The sequence below is a fragment of the Gadus macrocephalus genome, chromosome 21, assembly GCF_031168955.1.
Source record: "Gadus macrocephalus chromosome 21, ASM3116895v1".
In the NCBI taxonomy this organism is placed as follows: domain Eukaryota; kingdom Metazoa; phylum Chordata; class Actinopteri; order Gadiformes; family Gadidae; genus Gadus; species Gadus macrocephalus.
The window spans coordinates 16,096,594-16,120,068 of NC_082402.1; the positions used below are offsets into that span (position 1 = coordinate 16,096,594).

General features: G+C 47.0%; 1 protein-coding gene across 4 annotated transcripts in view; it reads left to right on the forward strand.

The window, feature by feature from the left end:
- Positions 1-23,475, forward strand: part of armc2 (armadillo repeat containing 2) — a 37,753-nt gene that overhangs the window by 3,897 nt on the left and 10,381 nt on the right. For 3 of the 4 annotated variants that reach the window (XM_060041498.1, XM_060041497.1, XM_060041500.1), the window contains 11 exons: positions 347-600; positions 968-1,040; positions 1,445-1,610; positions 9,278-9,395; positions 14,268-14,338; positions 15,082-15,189; positions 17,688-17,875; positions 18,161-18,263; positions 18,374-18,597; positions 20,803-20,948; positions 21,349-21,448. In XM_060041498.1, the coding sequence (XP_059897481.1) occupies positions 383-600; positions 968-1,040; positions 1,445-1,610; positions 9,278-9,395; positions 14,268-14,338; positions 15,082-15,189; positions 17,688-17,875; positions 18,161-18,263; positions 18,374-18,597; positions 20,803-20,948; positions 21,349-21,448 (1,515 nt within the window). In that variant the 5' untranslated portion in view covers positions 347-382. The remainder of the gene's footprint in view (positions 1-346; positions 601-967; positions 1,041-1,444; positions 1,611-9,277; positions 9,396-14,267; positions 14,339-15,081; positions 15,190-17,687; positions 17,876-18,160; positions 18,264-18,373; positions 18,598-20,802; positions 20,949-21,348; positions 21,449-23,475) is intronic. The other variant, XM_060041499.1, reaches the window with a different exon arrangement.

Below are 23,475 nucleotides of genomic sequence, written 5' to 3' on the forward strand. Positions count from 1 at the left end.
ATATATATATATATATAATACATTTGGAAGAATAAAAGAAAATAAAGGGACAGTTAAAAAAAATGCATTGTAGAAATAGTGCAAAAGTTAAAAGTGCAATGTATTTAAGATTTAGCAGAAAGATAAAGTCAACATAAAGTCTTCAGTCTTGTTTCAAATTTGGTCAGGGTTGGGGCAAGTTTCCCTGTTTCCCATGTTTTTTGTTTATTCTGGGGATAATTGGTCTCAGAAGATCTGAGTGGCCTTATTAGGCCTACGTTATGAAATAGGTCCACGATACTATCCTATTGCAACCTTTTTTCTTAATGTAAAACACTCTTAATGCAAATCATTTAAACACACAAAGACCATCAAATGAAGACCATCAGATGAAGACCATCACATGACCATGGAGAGCCAACGCGATGACGCCATCCCGTTCCCCATGGTGAGACGCAGCAGTCTGAGCAGGACCAGTGCGGAGATCGTGAAGGAAGCACGTCAGTCGCTGCGCAGCCTCAGCACCAAGCGGCCCCACACCCCCAGAGATGGGGCCAGACAACTCTTCGGGGGAAACTATGTCTGGTCAGACTGTGAAGCCAGGCCCCCGTCCACGTTCAGGTCAGCGCAGTGAGGCTCTGTTGTTGACTTGTGATGTCAATTATTGAGTCTATGCTTCATTTTGATAGTAGACAACAGCATACAAGGTTTTATGAGTTTGTAGATAAGATAGGCACTAAAATCATGGCCTCTTTGCCATTTTCCGCCTAAGCCATGACAGACCAAAGGTTTACCTGGGTAAATTATAACCATTCCGCCCGCTTACAATATAAACTGAATTCTTATGTTCGAGAATCACCTCAAGCTCACAAGCTTGTTTATCATGTGTCTCTGAATAAACCACCTTTGGAACATTTTCAAATTTTTTGGGATATGTCGGAAGTAATGTTGGGTGTCATAGCATCAAATGCATTTTTGTCTCCCACAGCATCCATGCTCTGAGTTTTGATGCGCCCGACTCCCGACCGGGCTCAGGGACGAGGCTGTCTCCTATTGACCATGTATGTCTCCAAAGAATAGCATCCTAAACGCCTGCACACCTTTTGTTTTAAAGATTTACATTTTGGGGGACTGATTACAATTACCCCATTATATCAAATCTATTCCACTACATTTATAATACACCTTCTGCAAGTAGGTACTATAACCAAACATTAATGTTGAGAGGCATAATACAATTTTTTCGAGCCAACAATAAAGTGAAATTACTAAGCCAATATCAGCACCACTTTCTACCTCACATGTTCTGACGCATCAAGGATGGAGTACATATTCCCATCCAATTATTGGTAGCAATACTTCACTAAGAACTCAACTATGAGTTCAAACATTAAACTCAAACATTGAATTAATGTTCTTAATATCAAGAGGTATTAACAACGATCCAAATGTTGTGCGGTAATAGAAACCAAGGCTTAGAGTTACAGAAACCGGTGAGGAGCTGGCCAGGGCCCACCCGAGACCCCCCACTGAACCTCCAGACGCAAAAAGGGGGCTTCAGGTAGCTAGGACACGCCCCCCTCGGGCGGGGTCAGCGACCTCTCTGCCCCCTCTGGATCGACCCAGCAGTGGTAAGAAGAAAACTGAATACAAACATTGAGTCAAAGAAGCTGAATTAATTTGAACTAGTAGTGTGTACAATTCAGTGGCATCTAGCAGATCATGTTTGGCCTTAATTGAAAATGCTATCTAGCAGATCATATTTGGCTGTAATTTGAAATACTATCTAGCAGACCATATTTGGCCGAAATTTACTCAGGGAGCAGGTCCTACATGTGACTGAACGGCCTGTGACAGGATAATGCCCCAAACCATTTCTGAAAAGCACTTGATCTACTTATTAGGGGTCCGAGCAGCGAAGCTGCTTGGCCCCTATTGTTTCTGTAACGTTTTTCTTTTCCCTCAAATTCTGTAAAAGTCGTACTGCAGCCTATACCGTATGTCGAAAACTCTTGACATTTTCAGGTATGGTTACCAATAACCCCCTCTCCCCATAAACCCAAATCTATGGTACTGCACCCAAAGGTGGCGCTATTGTAAAAAATCATGAATTAGGCTTATTTCTCCTCACCAGATTGACCTGGACTCAAAATTCTTTCAGAATATTAATATCTAGAATCAGACGCATTTATAAAACCACAGGCTACAAAAATAATCCAAAATTCACCAAAATCGCCATATCAAATTTGTTTTAGTTAGTTCCATTTGAGAAATATTGGCCAATAAAGTTGGAGCAGTTAGCCCATTTTTCTTATATGACCATTTTGTTATTGTATAAAAAAACATGTGACTATTATTAGGTGGATGCCAATACCCCCCACTACTAATATACCCACATTTTGGTACTGCACCCAAAGGTGGCACTATTTAAAAAAAATATGAACTAGCCTTATTTCTCCTTACGAGATTGACCTGGAATAAAAAATTCTTTCATCATATTAATCTCTAAAATCAGATGCATCTTTTTCACCCTGATCTTCTGCTCTAAAAAGGTTTACTTTTTCCACAATTTCATAGAAAAGCCAAACGTCCACAGTCTCAACCCATTTTGCCTATATGTCCATTTTGTTATTGTATAACTACCATTCAGCTATCATTAGGTGGATACCATTAACAGTGCAAATTTTCAGATATGTATTCTTTTAAGAAAGCCCTTAATTCTCTTGTGAAATGTGTGCTTGGAGTTTTCTTGATGTTGTGTGCCTATCAGTCGACATTTTCACCATGTGAATGAGGCTTCATGCAGTTCAGAAATGTCAGTGGCTCAATGGGCTCATGCCTTGTACTGGTGATCCTTAGGTTGAGAGGTCAAATCCTGATTAAAGCATTATGAACAAGCTGAACATGACATTCTGTCTTGCCACTAATTTAAGAAACGCAACATTGAACAGCACCTGAAATTCATCAGGCAATCAATATTCCGGCTCATTAGTTTCCAATAATCGGTCTGCCAAGACACAGTATGGCATTAAGGGGAACTTCTTCGTTAACCATTTTTCCTTCATAATTAACGAGAGTTACATAACTACGGTTCTATGAATTCTGGATGACCGCCAGAGGCAGTGCTTAGCACTGGATGTTATCCATCGCGCATGCACAGGTAGAGTATTTAATTAAAAAAAATTACACGTGACCAGTGTTCTGCCTGAACGATAGTTCATGAACTCGTTCATATTTTGGGCGAACGTGAACTGAACGTACTGTATTACTGCCTGATGAACGTTACTGTGAACTCGTTCATTCTGGTGTCTGTGAATGGCAGGCTCACTCGGTTTAACTTCGTTCATTAGGGGGGTTATTCGTTTATCAACACGGCGGATGCGTGTTGATAAACACGCATAACAGAGGACTCTGGCGGTCATCCAGAATTCATAGAACCGTAGTTACATACGGGACTCTCGTTCTATTTCATTCTTACTGACCGCCAGAGGCAGTGCTTAACACTGGATGACTATTACCAACGTAGTCACGAGGAATCCTGTACCCACCTATTAGGAAGGGACTGAGGGTTCCTGAAAAACAGCTGCAGCCACTGCGTGGTGAGCAGCTACATTGACCCTGTAAAATCGGTCAAAGGTGCACGCTGAAGCCCAGGAGGCCGCTGCACAAATCTCACTTAGAGGCACTCCTCGTAGTGCTGCCCAGGAGGTGGAGACACTCCTGGTGGAATGGCCTCTGATGTTAAGAGGCAAAGGCAGTCCTCTTGAGGACTGCCTTTGCCTCCTCAATTACCTCCACCACCCACTTGGAAAGGCTTTGTCTGGACAGCGCTTGCCCCTTCCTCGGGCCCCGTAGAAGACAAACAAGCCATCAGACTGGCGAAAACCAGCAGTAACATGTAACATCTCAAGGCTCTCACCGGGCAGAGTAGTTCTGCTGAACTAGCTTCCTCATCCGGTAGGTGTGAGGGGCCATAAGCTGCTAGCTCTATGACCTGATTATAGTGGGCCGAAGACAGTCTCTTTGGAAAAAAAGATGGGTTAGGCCACAGTGCCACCCCTGTGCCGTCTGAGTTCCAGTGTATGCACTGTTCACTCACTGACAACGCATGAAGCTCACTCACACGCTTGGCTGACGCGATCGCTAGAGGAAAGGCATCCTTTGCCCCTGGATCAGTGGCACCTGATCGAGGGGCTGAAATGGGGAGAGACGGAGGGCTCCAAGTACCAGAGGTAGGTCCCATGAGGGAACCGTGACAGCCTGTGGGGGGTTCCTCCGCTGGGCTCCTTTAAGAACTCGGGTCACCAAAGAATGAGACCCCACCGTCTGGCTATCAACCTTAATGTGCCTGGATGAAATGGCAGCCACATAGACCCTTAAAGTGGAAGCAGATAGCTTCCTTTCCAGTAAGGACTGCAAAAAACCTTTGCCAATATCTTCCACCTGTTAGCATAAAATGCCCTGGTGGAGGGAGCTCTTGAGTCTATGATGGTTTGAACTACCTCCTGGTCATATTCCATTATAAGTGTATCATGCCCCTCAAGGGCCAAACCCATAGCTGCAGGCACTCTGGTCTGGGGCCCCCCAGCTGTGAGAGCAGGTCCCGCCTCTTCGGCAGGCACCATGGATCTCCATCCAGCAGCCTGTACATTACTGGAAATCAAGGTCTCCCTGGCCAGTTTGGGGCAACCAGCAGGAATATGTGGTTCCCCTTCTGAACTCTGTGTAGAGTTAACCCTATCAGTGGAAATGGCGGAAAAGCATAAAGGAGCTGACGTGGCCATGGATGTGCCAAGGCATCCTGTCCCATCGGACTCATCTCTGACAGAGAGAACCAGAGAGGGCAATGTGTTGTGGACTCTGAAGCAAACAGGTCCACCTCTGCTGTGCCATATTTGCTTCAAATTGCCTCTACTACCTCTGGGTGGAGTTGCCACTCCCCCCACGGTGATTTCTGGAGTGAAAGAAAGTCTGCCACCGCGTTCTGTGGCCCTGGAAGGTTCCTGAGGCTGGAAAAGTAAGGGAGAGCAAATTCAAGAAGTTGCTGTGCAACCTGTAATGACTAAGCCGACCTTGTGCCCCCTTGGTGGTTCACATTGTAAACAGCTGACTTGTCGTCGCATCGTACCAGAACATGTCTGCCCTTCAAATATGGCAGGAATTCGCGTAGCGCTAAATAAATAGCATGGAGCTCGAGCACATTTATGTGCCGTGTCCTGTGCTGCACACTCCAGAGCCCTCTTACCGCCCTGTGCTGCCACACTGCCCCCCAGCCCGAGAGCGAAGCATCGATCACCACCACCTCGCGGCGTGAGGGGATCGAACCCAATGCGACACCTTTGGCAAGAAATGCCCTGCTTCTCCAGGGTTGTAATGCCAGGAGGCATTGACTGGGCACACTGACTTTCTTGGATCCGTGCAACCTCGGATCTAAGTGGAGGCCATTGGTCCAAACTTGGAACGGCCGCAAGCGGAGGAGGCCCAGTGGCACTATTGACGTTCCTGACGGCAAGATACCCAACAGCCTGAGAAAAAGGCTGTACCTTACCATCCTGTCCTCCCGAAAATGCAGGAGGATCTGGAGTATGGCCTCTACCCGCCGCGGAGACTGGAAGGCAAGCATTTGGACGGAGTCCAGGGTTATGCCAAGGAAGTAGGAACAGTACCTGTTGGCTGGGATTTCAACAACTTGGTTGACTGTAAGACCCAACCTTTCAACATGGCCTAGGAGGGCTGTGGTGTCCTGCTCTGCCCGTTCCCGGGTTGGAGCGGAAATAAGCCAATCGTCCAGATAAGAGAGGATTTGCATTCCACTGGCTTGCATTGGTGCGAGCGCTGCCTGCATGCACCATGTGGAGATCCGTGGGGATAGTGATAACCCAAATGGGAGGACCCTGTACTGGTAGGCCCGCCCTTCGAATGCGAAGCGCAGGTATGGCCTGTGATGTGGTGCTATCGTGAGGTGAAAATATGCATCCTTTAAATCTATTGATGTGAACCAGCTTTGCCATGCGACGGCCTGGAGCACTTCCGCTGTCTTTAGCATTTGAAAAGGCAATACTTTCAGAAACTAGTATAGGGCGAAACCCACCCTCTTATTTTGGAACAAAAAAATACACTGAGTAAAAGCCTCCTTCCTGTGTCTGAGGATCTACGATTTTGATGGCCTTCTTCTCCAGGAGGGTGGATACCTCTTGGCTGAGGGCCTGTCGCCTTATGGGATCGCTGACTGTAGTCAGTCTGATCCCCCTGAAAACTGGGGGCCGGCGTCGCAATTGGAGATTGTACCCCTGGGAAAGCGTGGCCACCACCCAAGGGTCTGTAGTATGAGGTGCTGATGAGGTGCTGCTGGGTGAAGCGCCCCACGCCCGGCCCTGAGCCGTCAGTACCTGCCCCCACGTCCTCTTGGGGGCCTGGGGGGGGAACCTTGACCCCCGACCCCTGCTGACCTGGGCTGCAGGCCTTGTGGGGGCCCGACGGGTTTGATAGGGTCGCTCAGGAGCTGGTGCGGGTCCAGGGATAACCACTGGGACGCGCTGGCGGCAGAGGATGATTGGTGCCATAACCTTGTGGAGGCTGCTGTCCCAGTAGAGATGTAGCTCCCCGAAGGCTAGCAAACTGCTGCCGTGTCTGGTTAGCCTGGATGCCACGATCCAAGGCCTGGGCCAAACAGCTCTCCCGGAACTACGGGGAGAGTGCGGAGGGTTCTCCGGCATGGCTCTGATAATGGGAACTGGGCCAGCCATACCTGGCGGCGAGCCAGCGTAAGCGACGACATCTGCCTACCAAGCGCTCTGGTCATGAATGCAAACGCCTGCAAAGACGTGTCACTTAGACTCTGTGCTGAAGTATCTGCACTGGATGATTGCAAGGACGGAGACATGGCCAGTATCAATTGGGACAAGGAGTTCCCGATACGGCCCATACGTGCCGCTGTGTCATAGCACTTCGTTCATAGGTCATCAGTGATGCGACACTGTGGCCTTGGACAGCGAGCATTCGGCCTCAACACCTCCTCTGGTGCCACAATGATGGAGGCAATGGTCGGCTCTACGGCTGGCATTCAGTCAAGTCCATGCTTGCTGGCATTCTGCATTGAAGCCAAGGCCCTGCTGTCACTGGTGTGATGAGATAGAGATCTGGGGTCTGGCCAGCATCTGTGAAGCTCCTCAATATATGGCTGGGAGGGAGGGACAGAAAAAGTATCTTGTGGCGGAACACGCCTAAAGAATGCACTAGCTGGAGCAATTGCTGCTGGAGCCTCATCCAACCCTAAGCTTGCCAGTGCCAGTCGGACCACTGGCTTAACCGTGGCCGGGGAAGCTTCTGAGCCTGCCCTAGACCCACTCCCTACATGCTGGGAGCCGTCTTCAGAAGCCTGGGTAGAAGCCTCTGCCTCGCCCTGTCCCGGCCTGTCCTCAAAGAACTGGCTACAGAATGCCCTAGTAGACAGGGCATCTCCGTCCCATTCTGGTGTAATTGGAGCCTCAACCTGAGGGATTGACCCCTGGGTTGACGCTAACCTAACTTGCGGAAGGATAAAGAGCAATCTCTTAATCTCAGCGAAGAGGGACACTAGCTTGTCTACTTTGGCAGCATAACCGTCCGCCTTCCTAGCCTTCTTCCGGGGCGGGGCAGCCCTGGGTAGGGAGCGTACTCGTACCATTGGTTCTCTTTAAGGCGGGGGAAGCTTGCCTTCAACCTGAGGTCCTTCCACCTCGGCTAGTCATGCCACTTTCAGCCCATGTGGCGTGAAACTGCAATTCATACACTGATCGTCGGACAGCCCCTCCCTCAGGTGGACCACACCGAGGCATGCGGGGCATTAATCATGTCCATGATTAATGCCCCCCGAGTGAAGTAGTTACTACTGAGCGAAAGCACCCGACAGTAATAATTCAACAAAAGGGCAGCAACTGCTCAACGTAAGAAACTCAAAATAAAACAGTGGTTTGTTTTCTTTCAAAAATTATTTATTTTTCTTATTTACCCACTAGCCTTAACCCTACTTGGGAGCTTCTGCTCTTAAATTCCAAACAAGGGAGTACACGCTTTAACGAGCAAAAACACTCATCAGGGAACCTTTAATTAACTGAAACAAAAGTTGCCACAAAGGCAGCCAACACCGGTAATGGCAATCTCCGATGCAACGAGGCAAACAAAAGAAGACGTAAGCTTAAGCGGGTGCCGAAAACAGGATCCCCTTATCTTACTTAACTTTAAAGCTAACACAGATAGAATACTTACTTTAGCAGCCGCTACAGCTGGTGAAGACGCTGTGTTAGCCTAGCATTAATGTGATTCGAGCTCACCGGCGAAAACACTGGTAGGCAGCGTTCATAACATAGCCGTACGTGACTAATCGCAGCCCTTGGAGGACGAATCCGTGGCTACAACCATGCGGTTGCAGGGCTACCAGCAAAGAGTCACCGGCTGATATTGCTTTTATTCAAGCTTATTTCGTACTCTAAACCTGTATTCGCTACTGCGAGAAGATACAAGGGACATCTTGGAGAGTGACGTGGGCTTATATAGACTGGCGCCCCGACGTCATCCCCGGTCATGTGTGACTTTTTTGATATTAAATACTCGACCTGTGCATGCTTGATGGATAACATCCAGTGTTAAGCACTCCCTCTGGCGGTCAGTAAGAATGAAATAGAACTCTGTCATATTTATATTTCTTCCGTTAGTGTTCTTGACTCCAAATTTCCCCAGAATTTCAAAGATTTTTCAGGTAAATGATTTGAATAAAGCCCTTAATTTACTTGAGAAATGTGTGCTTTGAGTTTTCTGGATGTTGTGTGCTTATCAATAGACATTTTGACCATGTGAATGAGGCTGCTGTTCAGGTATATAAGTGGAACATCTTCCCTTAAATATGACAATTATGTTATATTTATATATCTTCCATTAGTGTGTTCTTGACTTTCAATTTTTCTCGGACCCCGTTAATCACCGCTTGCGTTTATATTTATGATTGTTTTAATCGATGATATCAAATAATCAGATCATGCATCAAAGCCCTCAAAAAGAACATGATTTCGTGGATCCAAATCACAAGTATGCAGTGGTTGTATTTGGTTGGTTGCGATCTTCCACCTCACCGCAAGATGCCACTGAGTTCTACACACTGTATCTTTAACCAAATAATGGTCATTCACAAAATGTACCCTCCAAGTTATCAGTCTGGCAGAATTACGGTTTGCTGCTATTTTGAATGGAAAGGTAGTATAACTCTCCATCACCACACGCACCAGCTCTGAATCATACATCTCCTCTCTGCTCCTTGATGCAGCCAAGGACAGAGCGAGCCGCGACCAAAGATGTCCGTCCGAGAAGAAGGAGGACAGGAGACTTCTTGGGACACACCATCCCCCTCCCGGACCTGGCCCACAACACATCGCCGCTGAAAGGTACGCCTTTCCCTTCCTCCGGCTCGTACTGTTTGTCTTTGTGTCTCCCCCTGACCCCTGTGGCCACACACCCGCCCATCCCCCCACCCACACACACCCTTTCTGACCCGAGTGACTGTGGACCAATAACCGGGGAGGATTCATTGGCACACAAAGGTTGCTGTGGCAGCCATTAGATTGTGAGGTTGAATTATAGCCATCTTTCTTCTGTGTGACTTTAGCTCATCCTCTTCTTAGCTCCGCCTGATAATGCATCCTCTGTGTGTCCACTTTCAAAGACATCTTACCGATTGAATCTCTCTGCATTTTTTCTCTTTGGAGAAACTGCGTATGTTTTAGGACACAGTGTACACATTTTTGGTATGATTCCATTGACATGAATCATACTGATAAATGATGACTGTTATGATTATCAGAACAAATTTTCTAGCTGTACAGAAGTTTAATGGAAGCTAGTAGATGTTTTATTTTGCCATGCTTTTAGAAGTGGAGAAGACAACAGTATTGTCTATTTTCCTTAGAGACAAAAAGAAAGTCAACTGTCCAATCGCAGCCCCTTGGCATGGTGAGCTGATGCAACCAATAGAAAGCCACCAGGCACAACACCCAAGAGCTTTGTTTTACAATTGAAAAGCATGTTGGTGCCTGCAGGTTATCATATTATTGGTCGATGTTTAACGCTTACATTTAAGTGTAAATATTTTGAATTCTGTTTCACAAAACCATATTCCAATTCCTTTCACCGGAAAATGGTTGAATGTGTAGGGGACTCTGAATACCAGGGCAGATACTTTATTCTCTGCAAACACGTAACACACACCTTCTCAAAAACATTAACTACGTATGGAGCCATCAGTTGACATGACCATTGTTGTCCAAAGTGGTTTACCAACAAATGGATGCACGATAGCCCTTCCCCTCACAATGCACCGTATCATAGCTCGCTGCGGTACATCTTGGCCAAAGCCGCTCATGATATGAGCTCATCTGTCATGGCCTTCACCTGTCGGCTTTTACACCTCCGGAGGGGAGGGCTTCCCCTCCTGCTCTCCTTTCTGATGACCTCATCAGTCGTGTTTCAACGCGTGGGGCATAACTCTCTACCCAAGTGGACAGGAGGTCTGCTGGTTTCCGGGTATCAAAATCCAAGTATTGATTTGGGGGGCGGGGGGTTAGAAAACTGTGAAACACTTTTACAGCACCATCAACCTGGTAGCACCTGACCTCCTGGTGGTCCGTCCCCGTGAGGATCCAGGATTGTACACTGAAGATAATTAGCAGTGCTGTTGTAGAGGCTTTAGCAGTCCTGTTGTAGAGGCTATAGCAGTCCTGTTGTAGAGGCTATAGCAGTCCTGTTGTAGAGGCTATAGCAGTCCTGTTGTAGAGGCTATAGCAGTCCTGTTCACGAGGGGTCAGCAGTCCAGCAACACGGTTAGTATCAACTGATACATCGCTAAAGAAAAAAGCCCTGTTTATCGACCGCTCGTCTGCAATCAGAATTTAGAATAATAGGTTTGATGTGTGAGACTATTGAAGTACTAAACACGTCATGTTATGAGGTAATCTCATGCAGACCAGTCAGAAACTGTAAATAATTAAATACATATATAAAGGAACTGCGTGACAGATTAACATGATGAGTGGAGATGGGGCCCAGAGACAGATAAGATTACACAGACACTCTGTTCCACTCCCCCCATTAAAGCCTGGGGGTTTACAGCTCTGGACAGCACTCTATTGGATCTGTTGCCCATCTGCAGGGCTGGCAGCTGTGTGCAGCGTGGTGCCACGGTAAAGCGGTCCACTGAGAGGGATGAGGTCATGTCTCAGAGAAACGCCCTGCTACACAAACCCTTATTATCAGCCTGCTAATGCTATCAAACAGGGTCTGGGTCCTGGCCACGCTCCCCCCCGGTCTAACCCTGTTCTGGGAGAGGCACTGCCATCTCAAGAACTGACCAGAACCGCCTCAGTATCATTTGTACTTGTACTGTGCTACTTCCTGGTGTCATTATGGCTTCATCAGCACTGCACTCCTCTCTCTTTAGGTGTGCAATGGGTGGGGGGGACTGCTCATGTTTTAAAGAGAAAATAGTATTTCTTTGGATGACGATAAACTCTCAGGAGAATATCTACAAGTTTGAATACTATTGACGAATCTGGTTCCTTAGCTCAGTTTGAGCTTGTGTGACTTTATTGGCTGTAGGTATGATGTCACCCTTGCTGGGCCCCCACCCTTTCCTATAGCATTTTTTGCAAAACATTTTGCGTTCTGTTAATGTTGAGGGATACGTTTACTGCCAGACTTGTCAACATCAACTCCAACCTAGATGACAGATATGGTTGTTTGAATGAAGGTGTTTGGTGTGTTGAATCACTTCCTGCCGAGCCCCTCTGGTGTCACATGGTAGAAAAAATTCCTTGACGCGTAACTCCATCCGGACGTATTTGTAAACCATTCCCTTGGATTCCCAATCCGTCTGCATGAATTTGTTTTGTTCCAGCAGGGATTCCCCATGAAGCATGATGAGGCAAACATGGTGTTTCAGCCAGAGACAAAAAACATTCAGGTATCATCATCATTCAAAGAATTCAATAATATATTCAAAACAATGTTAAAAACTAAAAATATTTGGTTAACAATGAACAGAAATATCTCCATTTTACAACATATTCATGAAAACAACAGTGATATGCTGGTTATTCCTAATGTATAGATGCCGGTCTGAATCAAATTTGAGTTTGCCATCCAAATGCCTCATGGGGAATCCCTGCTGTGTAGAAAAAAACCAAAGCCGTGCGCATGGATATACACATCAAGGTTTGTTTTCTACCATGTGACCCAGGGGGGCTCCCTAACTTCCAGTAGGTCGATGACCCCCATCTAGATCATTTTAGTTGTTTTCTGAAAAGCAAGGTGTGTGCCTTTTACTTTGTTGACTACATTCACACTTCAAAACCTTTAAAGCAGTATTAATCTGACATGATTATTTTGTTCAACATCCAATTTTTACTTTCTGGCGAAGCAATGGCAAACATAAACTTTTGGGATGTCTGTCAAAATATGACAAATAAATACATAATCCCTATACATCTATATTTTTATTGAAAGAACATCAACGACCTACACAAAAAGCTAACTAATTCAGACTAAATGCAAGCTGTTTGATTAACCATCATGGCAACGATAAAAAAAAAATATTTAGAAAAAAAAATTAACATCATATACATTCATTGAATGAAGATTAGTAAAATAAAATGCACAAATCTTTGATGGAAATGTAAGCAATACTCATTGTAATGCAGAGGCATTCTTAAATATTGCATTTTCCACTGAGAATAAAACATCAATTTTCTGCCGACTGACTGGACAACTTGACATACGTGCCATATGGCTGGTTCCTTGGACCGGTTGATTGGGGAGGTGGACCAGCGGTCATACAGGTCGAGTTGACCAACGGTCGGTTCTGTGGTTAAGGTTGGGGAGCCGGCTGGGACCGGGAGGCCCAAGGGATGTGCTCTACTCAGGGGAAGAGACTCCCTTAGAATAGAGCACACACCAGAGGAATGGGCCACAGCATTACCTTTGTCCATTATTAACTTTTTTTAATTTTTTTTTTATGCTTTATGATACGGTGAGATAGACAGGAAGGTATGGGAGAGAGAGGGGAGGACATTCAGCAAAGGACCACGGGAAGGAATCAAACCACGGTCACTGCGGTTTAGAATAGGCCTTAATTATTACAACTCTGAGGTGCATTTTCATGTCAGATTCATAAGGACACGTCATCTATGTTAAAAACTTTTACTTTAAAGATCAATAAAGATTGTATATTGAGTCGTTGGAATCTGCGTCCCTCGCTGTGTGAAGAGGAATGTTGCTCTAGAGAGACACAATATGCTGATATGCAAAGTGCAGGCCACACTTTTTTAAGATGTCTCCGTTCATGTTTGTACGTGCGTGTGTGTCTCTGAAGGTTGGTGGGACCGAGTCCACAGTGACAAATGGCAACGGTTTCAATCCAGACTGCCCACAAAAGCCAAAATCCCACTTCCTATCCGTTGATGAGTGTACCTCGTGTTAAACAAAAATCAAGAGACATGTGATGTGAGCACAGATCTATATCAGTGAGCGCACACACACTCACACACACTCACACACACACAGTAACACTGCACTGAAACACAATAAAAACACACAGAAACTGAATCACACAACACCAATATAACCTCACACACGTACATGCACAAGCAGGGTTTGCCTTTGAGGTTGGAGGTTTTGGCCCCACCAATGTTCCAACAGTGACACCCGGAGTCAGTTCAGGGTGTTGCACATATCTCTCCTCTATATATTTTAATTCATCGATTTGTTGGTCAGTACTTATCTTGTCACTGCATTAATTTCTAAGCTTCTACCCTGGATGGAGCATAACAGAGGTCCTTTCCTCTCATGGCCCTTCTGGGTGCTCTGTTTCTATGTTCCTCCATTAGAACCAGCAGCAGTAGACCTGTTGACTCCCCTTCTGGGTGCACTGTTTCTATGTTCCTCCAGTAGAACCAGTAGCAGTAGACCTGTTGACTCCCCTTCTGGGTGCTCTGTTTCTATGTTCCTCCATTAGAACCAGTAGCAGTAGACCTGTTGACTCCCCTTCTGGGTGCTCTGTTTCTATGTTCCTCCAGTAGAACCAGCAGCATTAGACCTGTTGACTCCCCTTCTGGGTGCTCTGTTTCTATGTTCCTCCAGTAGAACCAGCAGCAGTAGACCTGTTGACTCCCCTTCTGGGTGCTCTGTTTCTATGTTCCTCCAGTAGAACCAGTAGCAGTAGACCTGTTGACTCCCCTTCTGGGTGCTCTGTTTCTATGTTCCTCCAGTAGAACCAGCAGCAGTAGACCTGTCGACCCCGCCGCCGGAGGCCCGCAGTGTGCAGTGGGACAGAGAACAGGTTGGTCCAGAAGGGATCCTTGAGGTTTGCCCTTTTTATACCCAACACTGGGAACGGAAAAAGACAGCGGCCTCAGACACTCTGGGTTGAACCGTCTGCTTGTTGGTTTTTTAATCTGTCACATGTAGCTATCTATAAATATATATGTATATATATATGTTTTGATTTATTTCCAACCTCCAACCTTCTGTTGTTACTGACAGTTCATGGCCACAAACCGGTGAGTGTGAGTGTGGAAACATCCAACGGCAGGCAGCCAGATTGACACAGCCTTTCCGAAGGCCGTGCTGAAACTTCAAACTAAATTGTAAAGTTGTTGCTAAGCGCTCAAGTCCCACTAGTGGATACAACCAATCAGAGGGAGCAAAGAACAGACAGAGCTGTGCATTTGGGCAACAACAGTTTCCTGGTGGGCTAAGCAGATATAAGAATCCAATAGAGACAGAACATGTGTGTATGCACACACACATACTCATGTGCGCGCACACACGCAGACGCACACACACACACTTTACAAACCCACGCAATCAAATGTTCAGTTCCACACAACAACAAATAAATGAGGAGGGGCAGATGAAAATGGAAACAACATTTTAGTCTTCCGTTTCACTTCCTGCCGATTTATTTTTAGCCGGTTGAACTTTAGTGAACCGTGCTCGGTGCGGAGGTGCGTGGGGTGAGAGGTTGGTGGGACGTGATGACTGACACCTGAACAGCCGGCATCTGCTGCTTCCTCGCTTTAGACGGGGGAAGTGGAGAGGGCCCGGCCGGCCGAGACCAGGGTGCAGAGTCACAGGCCTGGGAGCAGGAAGTCCTCCCCCTCCTGGATCAGCTGGGCTCCCCCACCACAGGTACCTCCATGTGGCCTGTCTGTTCTAGCTTGTTGCGGTGACTGTGACTGGATGCCTGTACTGTATGATTAACCGACCAGCACTCCATCACAGTTTTAAAATGTTTTGCCTGTATTTCAATTAGGGATGGGCATGATTAATCGATGATCCATCATTGATCGTTAAGAATTTTGTCAATCAAGTGAGGAGGTTGGAGGTTGTGCTGCAAAGGGTGAGAGCGGAAAAGCCAATGAAGGATCTGTTTAATACAGATTTTGTCATTTTGAATTGTTTGCCGTGTTTAAGAGTGAAATGTTTGGCTTTTACATTGTTTGGCTATTTTTTTTATTACGCCTATTGTAAAACTGTTAAAACAGTTGTAGGTCTACACGTTAACTGTGTTGTATTATTGTGGGCCTATAAATACTTGTTGGAATAAGGATTTCATTGAGAAAAACATGCAGTATTTTGTATTTTCTAGAAACCGGAACTTTTAATATAGCCTTTAGAAAAATAACGATTAAATCGATTATTGATGGTTAACTTATCGATGATTGACCAAGAACATTTCTTAGAATGTCCCTCCCTAATGTCACTCTTGGCCCCCATTGCCCCCCTGCTCATCCCAGAGGGAGGGATCCCCCCTCTGTGTTTCTCCTCAAGATTTCTTCCTTGCTCATTAGGGTTCCTTGCCTAGGGTGAGGGGGGGTCAACAATATATGGAATTATATTGAATTGAGGGAGATAGAACCTGGCCGGCGACGGGTGCAAAACAGTGGGGACAAAACACACAGACACGCACACACCGCACACGCACAAACATCAAGTAATGATTCCTTATTTAGTTGTTGTTTGCGCCTTTCAAACGTGACATTTCCCGTCGACATTGTAATTAATTCGTTTATTGGTAATTCATTATTGTATGTTTCAAGCCACACGTTTGGTTGTGTGTGTTTGTGTGTGTGTGTGTGTGTGTGTGTGTGTGTGTGTGTGTGTGTGTGTGTGTGTGTGTGTGTGTGTGTGTGTGTGTGTGTGTGTGTGTGTGTGTCTTTGTGGGATTGGGTAGGTGGGGTGTGTGTAGGTCTGTGTGTGTTTGTGTGTGTGGGGGATGCATGTGGAACTGTGTATGTTTGTGTGTGTGTGCGTCTCCCTTTGCATGTCGGTATGTGTAGCCGAACGCAGGAAACAGGGTGCTGTCATTTTAACACTCGAAGCAAGGCGAACAACACAAGTGCAGCGCTTTGGGGTCGGTCTCTGCTGAATTCTGGAGTCAGTCTGGCAGCGATGGAGTAAAATCTATTGCTAAATATTTTAGCAAGCAGCCGATTTCATGGAAAATTAATTAGAAGGATAAATATAAAATATTAATCTCCCCAAGTGCCGTCTGGCTCATACACGGAACACCTATTCTAGACTCAATGGCCGACGAAAGCAAGCCCGCTGCCTGGGAGCAGCCTGGCCGTGGCTGTGGCGCGAACAACCATTTTTGGAAGTGCTCGTTGGCCCTTTGGAGGGAAAACATTTATATGCCTTAAAACAACAGGGAAAGCACTCCACCCTGCGTTCTTCCTCTGCGTCAAGAGCCCGGCTGGCTGTTGGAAGTATTGTTGTCCTGCGTTTGACCACTAAAGCACACAGCTGCTTCTGAGAAACAGGGAGGAACCAGAGTTACATTTAATGTGTTTATGTTCTTTCCCGGCTGGATATTGTTCAAGCGCTGATAACCCAACCAGGAGGTTGTCAATGCTGCTGATTATGCCAAGAATGCTGCTGCTGGTCTACGCAGCGCTTTGCTGAAGCCGGATAATTAAAGGAAACATACAGGTCAAAAGACATAATTGAACCATTGACGTACAGCTCATTACCATGGTTTAATTTCCAGTGAGTTCTTACTGTTGCGGAACGTTGGAACGTCAGCATGATTTCTGATCTGCTCCAGTGCATTATTTGAAGACTTTCTCCAGATTAACCATCGCCACCCACCTCTCATTCATTTGCCACCAAGCCAAGGTGTTGCATTCTGGACGTACGAGGCTGAAATCATGGCTAGAATTGACACGCCCTGTCTCTAAATTAGCCATTGTGCGACAGAACCCAGGAGCTTACATGGAGATGAGACTAACAGCGGATGCCATCAGAGGACATACTCTCTGATATCAAACTCCTGTCTGCTCTTGTCACTTCACTTTACGTCATTAAGTCCATTCTAGTCCCAGTAAAGATAACTACCACACTAGCAATGGCCCACAGGAACATCTATGATGACAGCTGCTATGACTAACAACATACTAAGTGTTTTTTGCCCAGACTTACTCATCAACAAGAATGATGGCCGCATAACCACCTTACCTGCCGAGGCGCAACGTTGACACCCCAACACGTGAACTAGTATCGATTCATGTGTTCTTCTGTGCTCCCCCGTGCGTAGCAGACCTCAGTCAACCTTAAATATTCTTCATTCCTGTTAATATTGTACATCGTTTAAACGTGTTCTCTCGCTGCCTCTGTGTGCGGTGCAGCGGGCAGGCCCGCGGCCTCGGAGGACCTGCTGTGTGAGCTGTGCGCCCGCCTACACGCGGCTCTGGCGCGGGCCCACCTGCTGGGCCGGCGCTGCAAGAGGAGGGCCCAGATCCTCCGCATGCTCTTCGCCCTGATCGACCGTGACTCGGCACGCCTCCACCTGCATGTCGCCACGCTCTGTCTGGCCGTGAGTCCCCCGGGGGGGTGTGGTGCCCGTGTGTGTGTGGTGCCTGGGGGTGTGGTGCCCGTGGGTGTGTGTTGCCCGTGTGTGTGTGTGTGTGTCTGTGCCAATGTGTGTGTGTGGGTCTGTGTGAGTGCAGGCGTCGACGGATGCATGCGCCCAAAATACACATTATGAATTTTGCATGTTACACCAAAGCCCACGAGACAACGCACAACTTGACGCAATCAAATCCACTTACAACTTCCTCTTCCTCCACCCCCACCGACACACACACACATACACACAAAGCTGTGTGTCAGTGGGAACAACCTGCTAAACATCTGCAAGCTCATCTATAAGATCAGCCGCAGTGAGAGCAACGACAGGCTGTTCCAGAGCACCTCCATCCTAGGTGAGGAGTACGACCAGCCTCCTGTCCTCACCACAGTGTTCTGGTGTCAGACTCTATTGGCTCATCCCAGTGAGCGGTAGCTGGTTGACGGCTGTGTGTCCATCTCCCAGACGCCCTGCTGGTGGTCCTCAGCAGCGAGGACGTCTGTGTTTCCGGAGAGGCCCTGCTCTACTCCGTTGCTGCACTGAAGTTCCTGTCCGGGAACGACGCCCTCCTCAGACAACTGTTGGCCAAGGGCTGCGTTGGTGTGGCCAAGCCGCTGCTCCAGAAGCTCCACCCACTCTCAGAATCGGGGCACGCCCTCTTCGCCACTGCTGGGCACATTCTCCTGCAGGTGAGATTGGATGTGGGGATGAGATCCATAGAGGTAGAGCGATAGAGAAGCTGGGTTTTGTTGTCCATCAGTTCTGCGGCTCATTCTCTACTCTATTTTACAGTTTCGAAAGAGCAAAATGCACAAGCGGTCCAATTGACGGCAGGGAACTCTTAGTTCTGACGGAGGCCTTAGAGTTTGCTCTGGTTTTTGTTTTGAGTACACAAAAACAAATACCAATCCAGAAATACAGCCAGAATGGATGTGAGTAAGAAGATCATCCCAGACAACTATGGGCCGTGTTACCATTGAGGACCACATCTTTTATTCTGAAAAGAAGAGGGTTCCACTCGCAGCCCCCTGTTTAGCACCCCAACATACCTTATGGCCCAGAGCAACCAGAGATGACCCCCATATCCCCCAGACCTGCCCGATGACTGGAGCTGAAACGTGGCAGATGTTGGGAGGCATTAGGGTTCTTATTGACACGAGTGCTAATGGCTGCTTGGAGCAGACCTGGAGCGGCCTGACTTAAAGGTTGGGTATATGGGATTTGCGAAACGCCAGCAGATTTTGAAAATACATAACTCAAATGGTCCTACCCCCTCTCCTTCGACGCTGACTCCGACTCCACCCATTCCAAGTACATGGACGCGCAATCATGCACGAGTGCGAACACAGATGCGCGAGAGCTAGCCATTAGCTAGTTAGCTAGCTCCAGTAGCTACCGCAGGATAACAACAAACAGAAGCTTGCTCTGGGTCACGAGCTTTGAGTACGTGCACGAAGGGGTCATGAGCGGGGAGCGGGGGAGGGGGAGTGCAGTACGACTGTTTGATTGACATACTTACTGTCCAATGCCACCGGGTGGTTCTGGAAATCATTTGCTGGAGTTTTTCGAGCCCTACCCGTTCCACAGATGACTGACTTGTTTAATTTTCATGTCAGTTCTTCTAACTCAGTGCCTGTAAGTGGGTTATGATAAGGATTTTAAGTAATTTTGCAAAAAAGGCCCAAAAAGAGAATTCCATACCCAACCTTTAAAGACTCAAAAACAAATGGAAACTATACTGACAGACCCGCGCTGTTTGCCAAGCAGAATAACCCACTGCATTCTTAGGACAGCGATGCAAGCCAGGCGTTTATTGCATCCAAAAAAAAACTTGACAGCAACAAAATAAGTTTATAAGAAAACGTCTAAGGGTCGACTGGTATGAATCTGCGGGCCACTGGGGAGTGGAGCGCTTTGAAGTGGAATTTCCGCTGCTCCACAACAATATTATGGTTCTGTCTGCTCCGAAAGAAGTGGCTTTAAGAGCACAGCGCTCAGCCAATTCTCCGCTTTCAGCCTGCCCCTTATGAGTCCAACATCGAAGCCCAGTTAACACACACACACACACACATACGCACGCATGCGCACACACAAGCATGCACACAAACACACACACTCACATCCACACACTCGCGTGCACACGCACACTCGCATGCACACACATTCGCATGCACACGCACTCGCATTCACACACGCACAAACTTATAGGGAGCATGTGTACCTATGCCAGGGGAGTAACCACACAGCTTGACCGCACTGCGTTGGCTCGGCCGCTGGGTTTGACGTCCAACCCACCGTTGGTTATGCTGTTAGCGGAGGCTAATGAGTCTGCCCGCACGACAGCTTCTTCCTGGAGCTGCTCTGCATTCTGGGTGTCGGCCACGGAGGGGTTATGGACGACAGGACTTCCTCTGTGTGATGGATTTGTTAGAGTAGAGCTCAATTACTTGCCTCTTCACCCTGTGGCCTGTGACACTGGTAACCCGGGGCGGCCGGCTTGGCCACAACGTCAGCCAAAGTTCCACTCTAGTCCTACTCCGGGCAAGACGTCCGAACAGCCAATGAGACGGAGAGGAGATCATGAAGCTCTCAGCGGCGCAAACGTTACAACGCCTGCATGGCAGTAGCTCAGGAGGTAGGGTGGAAATGAATGGGAACCGAAAGGTTGTAAGAACTATCCCCGGCTCGTCCTAGAGTGTTGAGGTGTCCCTGAGCAAGACCCCTTACCCTGACTGCTCCAGATGAGCTGTTGGTTTGGATTTAAATGTGTCAGCATTTTCCCCTAAATGTAAATGCTGTTTGAACCCTTTCTTTGCTTTTCATTTATTTCCTTAACTCCACTGTCACATTTTTTTGTCTCCTCCCTTCCCATGTTGACCTTTTGACCCCTCCAGCTCACGTCGGTCCTGAGGAACCTTGCAGACCTCCCAGAGTCCCGCCCCCACTTCCTGTCCCACGGCATCCTATCAGAGCTCTGTGTGGCTCTGCGTCATCACCAGGAGGACGCAGACGTCTGCACCAACATCGCCAGAATATACAGGTAGTGCACACACAACTCACACTTACACTCACACGCTCACACACTCACACACTAACATGCCGAGATCAGGGTGGATGATTATTGTACAAAAATATTGCTGACTTCTCCTTTAAAGCTAAGCTAGGTGTTTGATCGAAAGAGTATTTTTTACACATTTGTTGAAATTCTCTTTACTAAGAGAGAGAGACAGATCATCATTTTTTATTTATTTATTTTTTACCTTTTTATTGATTATTGCAAAATAGCAGACATTACCAAGATTCCTCTCTCCCTCTCTCTCTCTCCCTCTCTTTATCTCTCGCTCTCTCTCTGTCCCTCTCTCTCTCTATCTCTCTTTATCTCTCCCCCTCTCTCTCTCTCTCTCTCTCTCTCTCTCTCTCTCTCTGTCCCTCCATATAAGTAAGCTCTCCTCGTATGCAGAGTGTCGCCTGGCGTTGGACAACACCCCCTACTGTTACCAGCTATTCTTAGACCTGCTGAACAAACACCATAAGAAACAGGTGAGTCTGCTGTATACCACCAACTTGTGGCTATAAATCCACTGATGCATGTGTATACCTCTGTATGTGTACATCTGTGTTTGCTAATTGAGTTTCTGGAGGCCTACATATTTGAACTTTAGCACTATCATATGTAATTGTGTGTGTGTGTGTGTGTGTGTGTGTGTGTGTGTGTGTGTGTGTGTGTGTGTGTGTGTCTTTATCTGTGTGTGTGTGTGTGTGTGTGTGTGTCTGTGTGTGAGACAGTAGAAACCACAATGTTTCACCGAAGGCCTCTAGCCTTCTTCTGCATCTAGCAGGGGGCTTATAGGGCAGATTGCTTCTACCCGACATCTAAGCATACAGGTGTTTACAAAACATGTGCCTTTACCCTATCATGTGATCATGTCAGCATTCACAGAGCATTCTTGCCTTTAAAGATCCCATATCATGTTTTTTTAGGGTTAATAATTGCATTTGGGGGTACTACTAGAATAGGGTTACATGCCTGTCTGTTAAACATAACCCTTATTATTCTCAAACTGTTCATTTCTGCAAAACCAATTTCAGCATCTTTCTAGAGCTGTCTGATTTGTATCATGTCACTTTAAGACCCCTCTCCAGAGTAGCCCAGTCTGCTGTGATTGGTCAGTACGCCCACTCAGTTGCGATTGGTTGCTTCGTCTGTGAGTCGGCAAATTCATGGCCCGGAGAAGTTGTAAACATTGACCTCTGAAGAATAAGTCCCGCCTCCGAGGCTCTTGGTTCCATGTTTAAATGTCTATGGGAAATAACATGGGGGTTTGAATGATCGTATGTGACAAACTCTCTCGGTGGCGAAGAAGTAAAAGCTGCTCAGGTTTTGAACTACACACTTTTTCCATCTAGATTCCACTTGGGTTTTAGATTGTCGGGGCCGTTAAAGTAGTTAACTATTATTAATGCTAACCGGGAGCTAGTTCTGATCTGCGCAGACTTCATATGTCATACTTGTTAGGGAGGCAGGAGTTTCTCGCAACCATTCACAACCTAACGTGACTGTCATTTCACGCGTGAATGGACGAGCAGCGTTGGTGCCACCTCCTCCGTAGGCGAGCTCTGGTGCCATTTCGGTGAAGACAGACTATGCAACCTTGACTGGGAGAGTCGTGACGTCCTAAGTCTTGGCAGATCTGCGTTAGCATAATGCTTCTTCATAATAGGTAACTACTTACAGAGGTCTATTGCGGGTACTGGCAGGCAGGACCTCTGCTCTTCAGCACCGCCCACTGCACTGCAGTCTGACGTCACACTGTTAAAGGTTGGGTATGGGATTTGCGAAACGCCAGCAGATTTTGAAAATACACAACTCAAATGGTCCTACCCCCTCTCCTTCAACGCTGACTCTGACTCCACCCATTCCAAGTACCTGGACGCGCAATCATGCACGAGCGCGAACACAGATGCGCGAGAGCGAGCCAGGCTAGCGTAGGTTTTCGTTAAACAACATGGCAACATTAAAAAAACAACATGGGGATGGTGGCGTCTTGTCTGCCATGGAAATTGTCTTCTACTGCTAGGTCCAAATGTGGATTAACTAGTTCCAGTAGCTACCGCAGGATAACAACAAACAGGAGCTTGCTCTGGGTCACGAGCTCTGGGTCACGAGTACTGCACCAAGGGGTCGCGCAAGGGGCGCGGGGGAGGGGGAGTGCAGTACGACCGTTTGATTGACGTACTTACTGTCCAATGCAACTCGGTGGCTCTGGAAATCATTGGCTGGAGTTTTTCGAGCCCTGCCCCGTTCCACAGATGATAGACTTGTTTAATTGTCATGTCAGTACTTCTAACTCAGTGGCTGTAAGTGCGTTATGATAAGGATTTCAAGTAATTCTGCAAAAATGGCCAAAAAAGCGAATTCCATACCCAACCTTTAAAGGAGCATTTCACCGGTGGAGGCATGAATATGTATTGAAATTGGGTCCTATATGTAGTCGAATAATAAAATAAAATTTGGTGCAGTCTTGACCGAGAAAAGGCAGAAAGTGACTTTTTGGCGCTTGTGGATT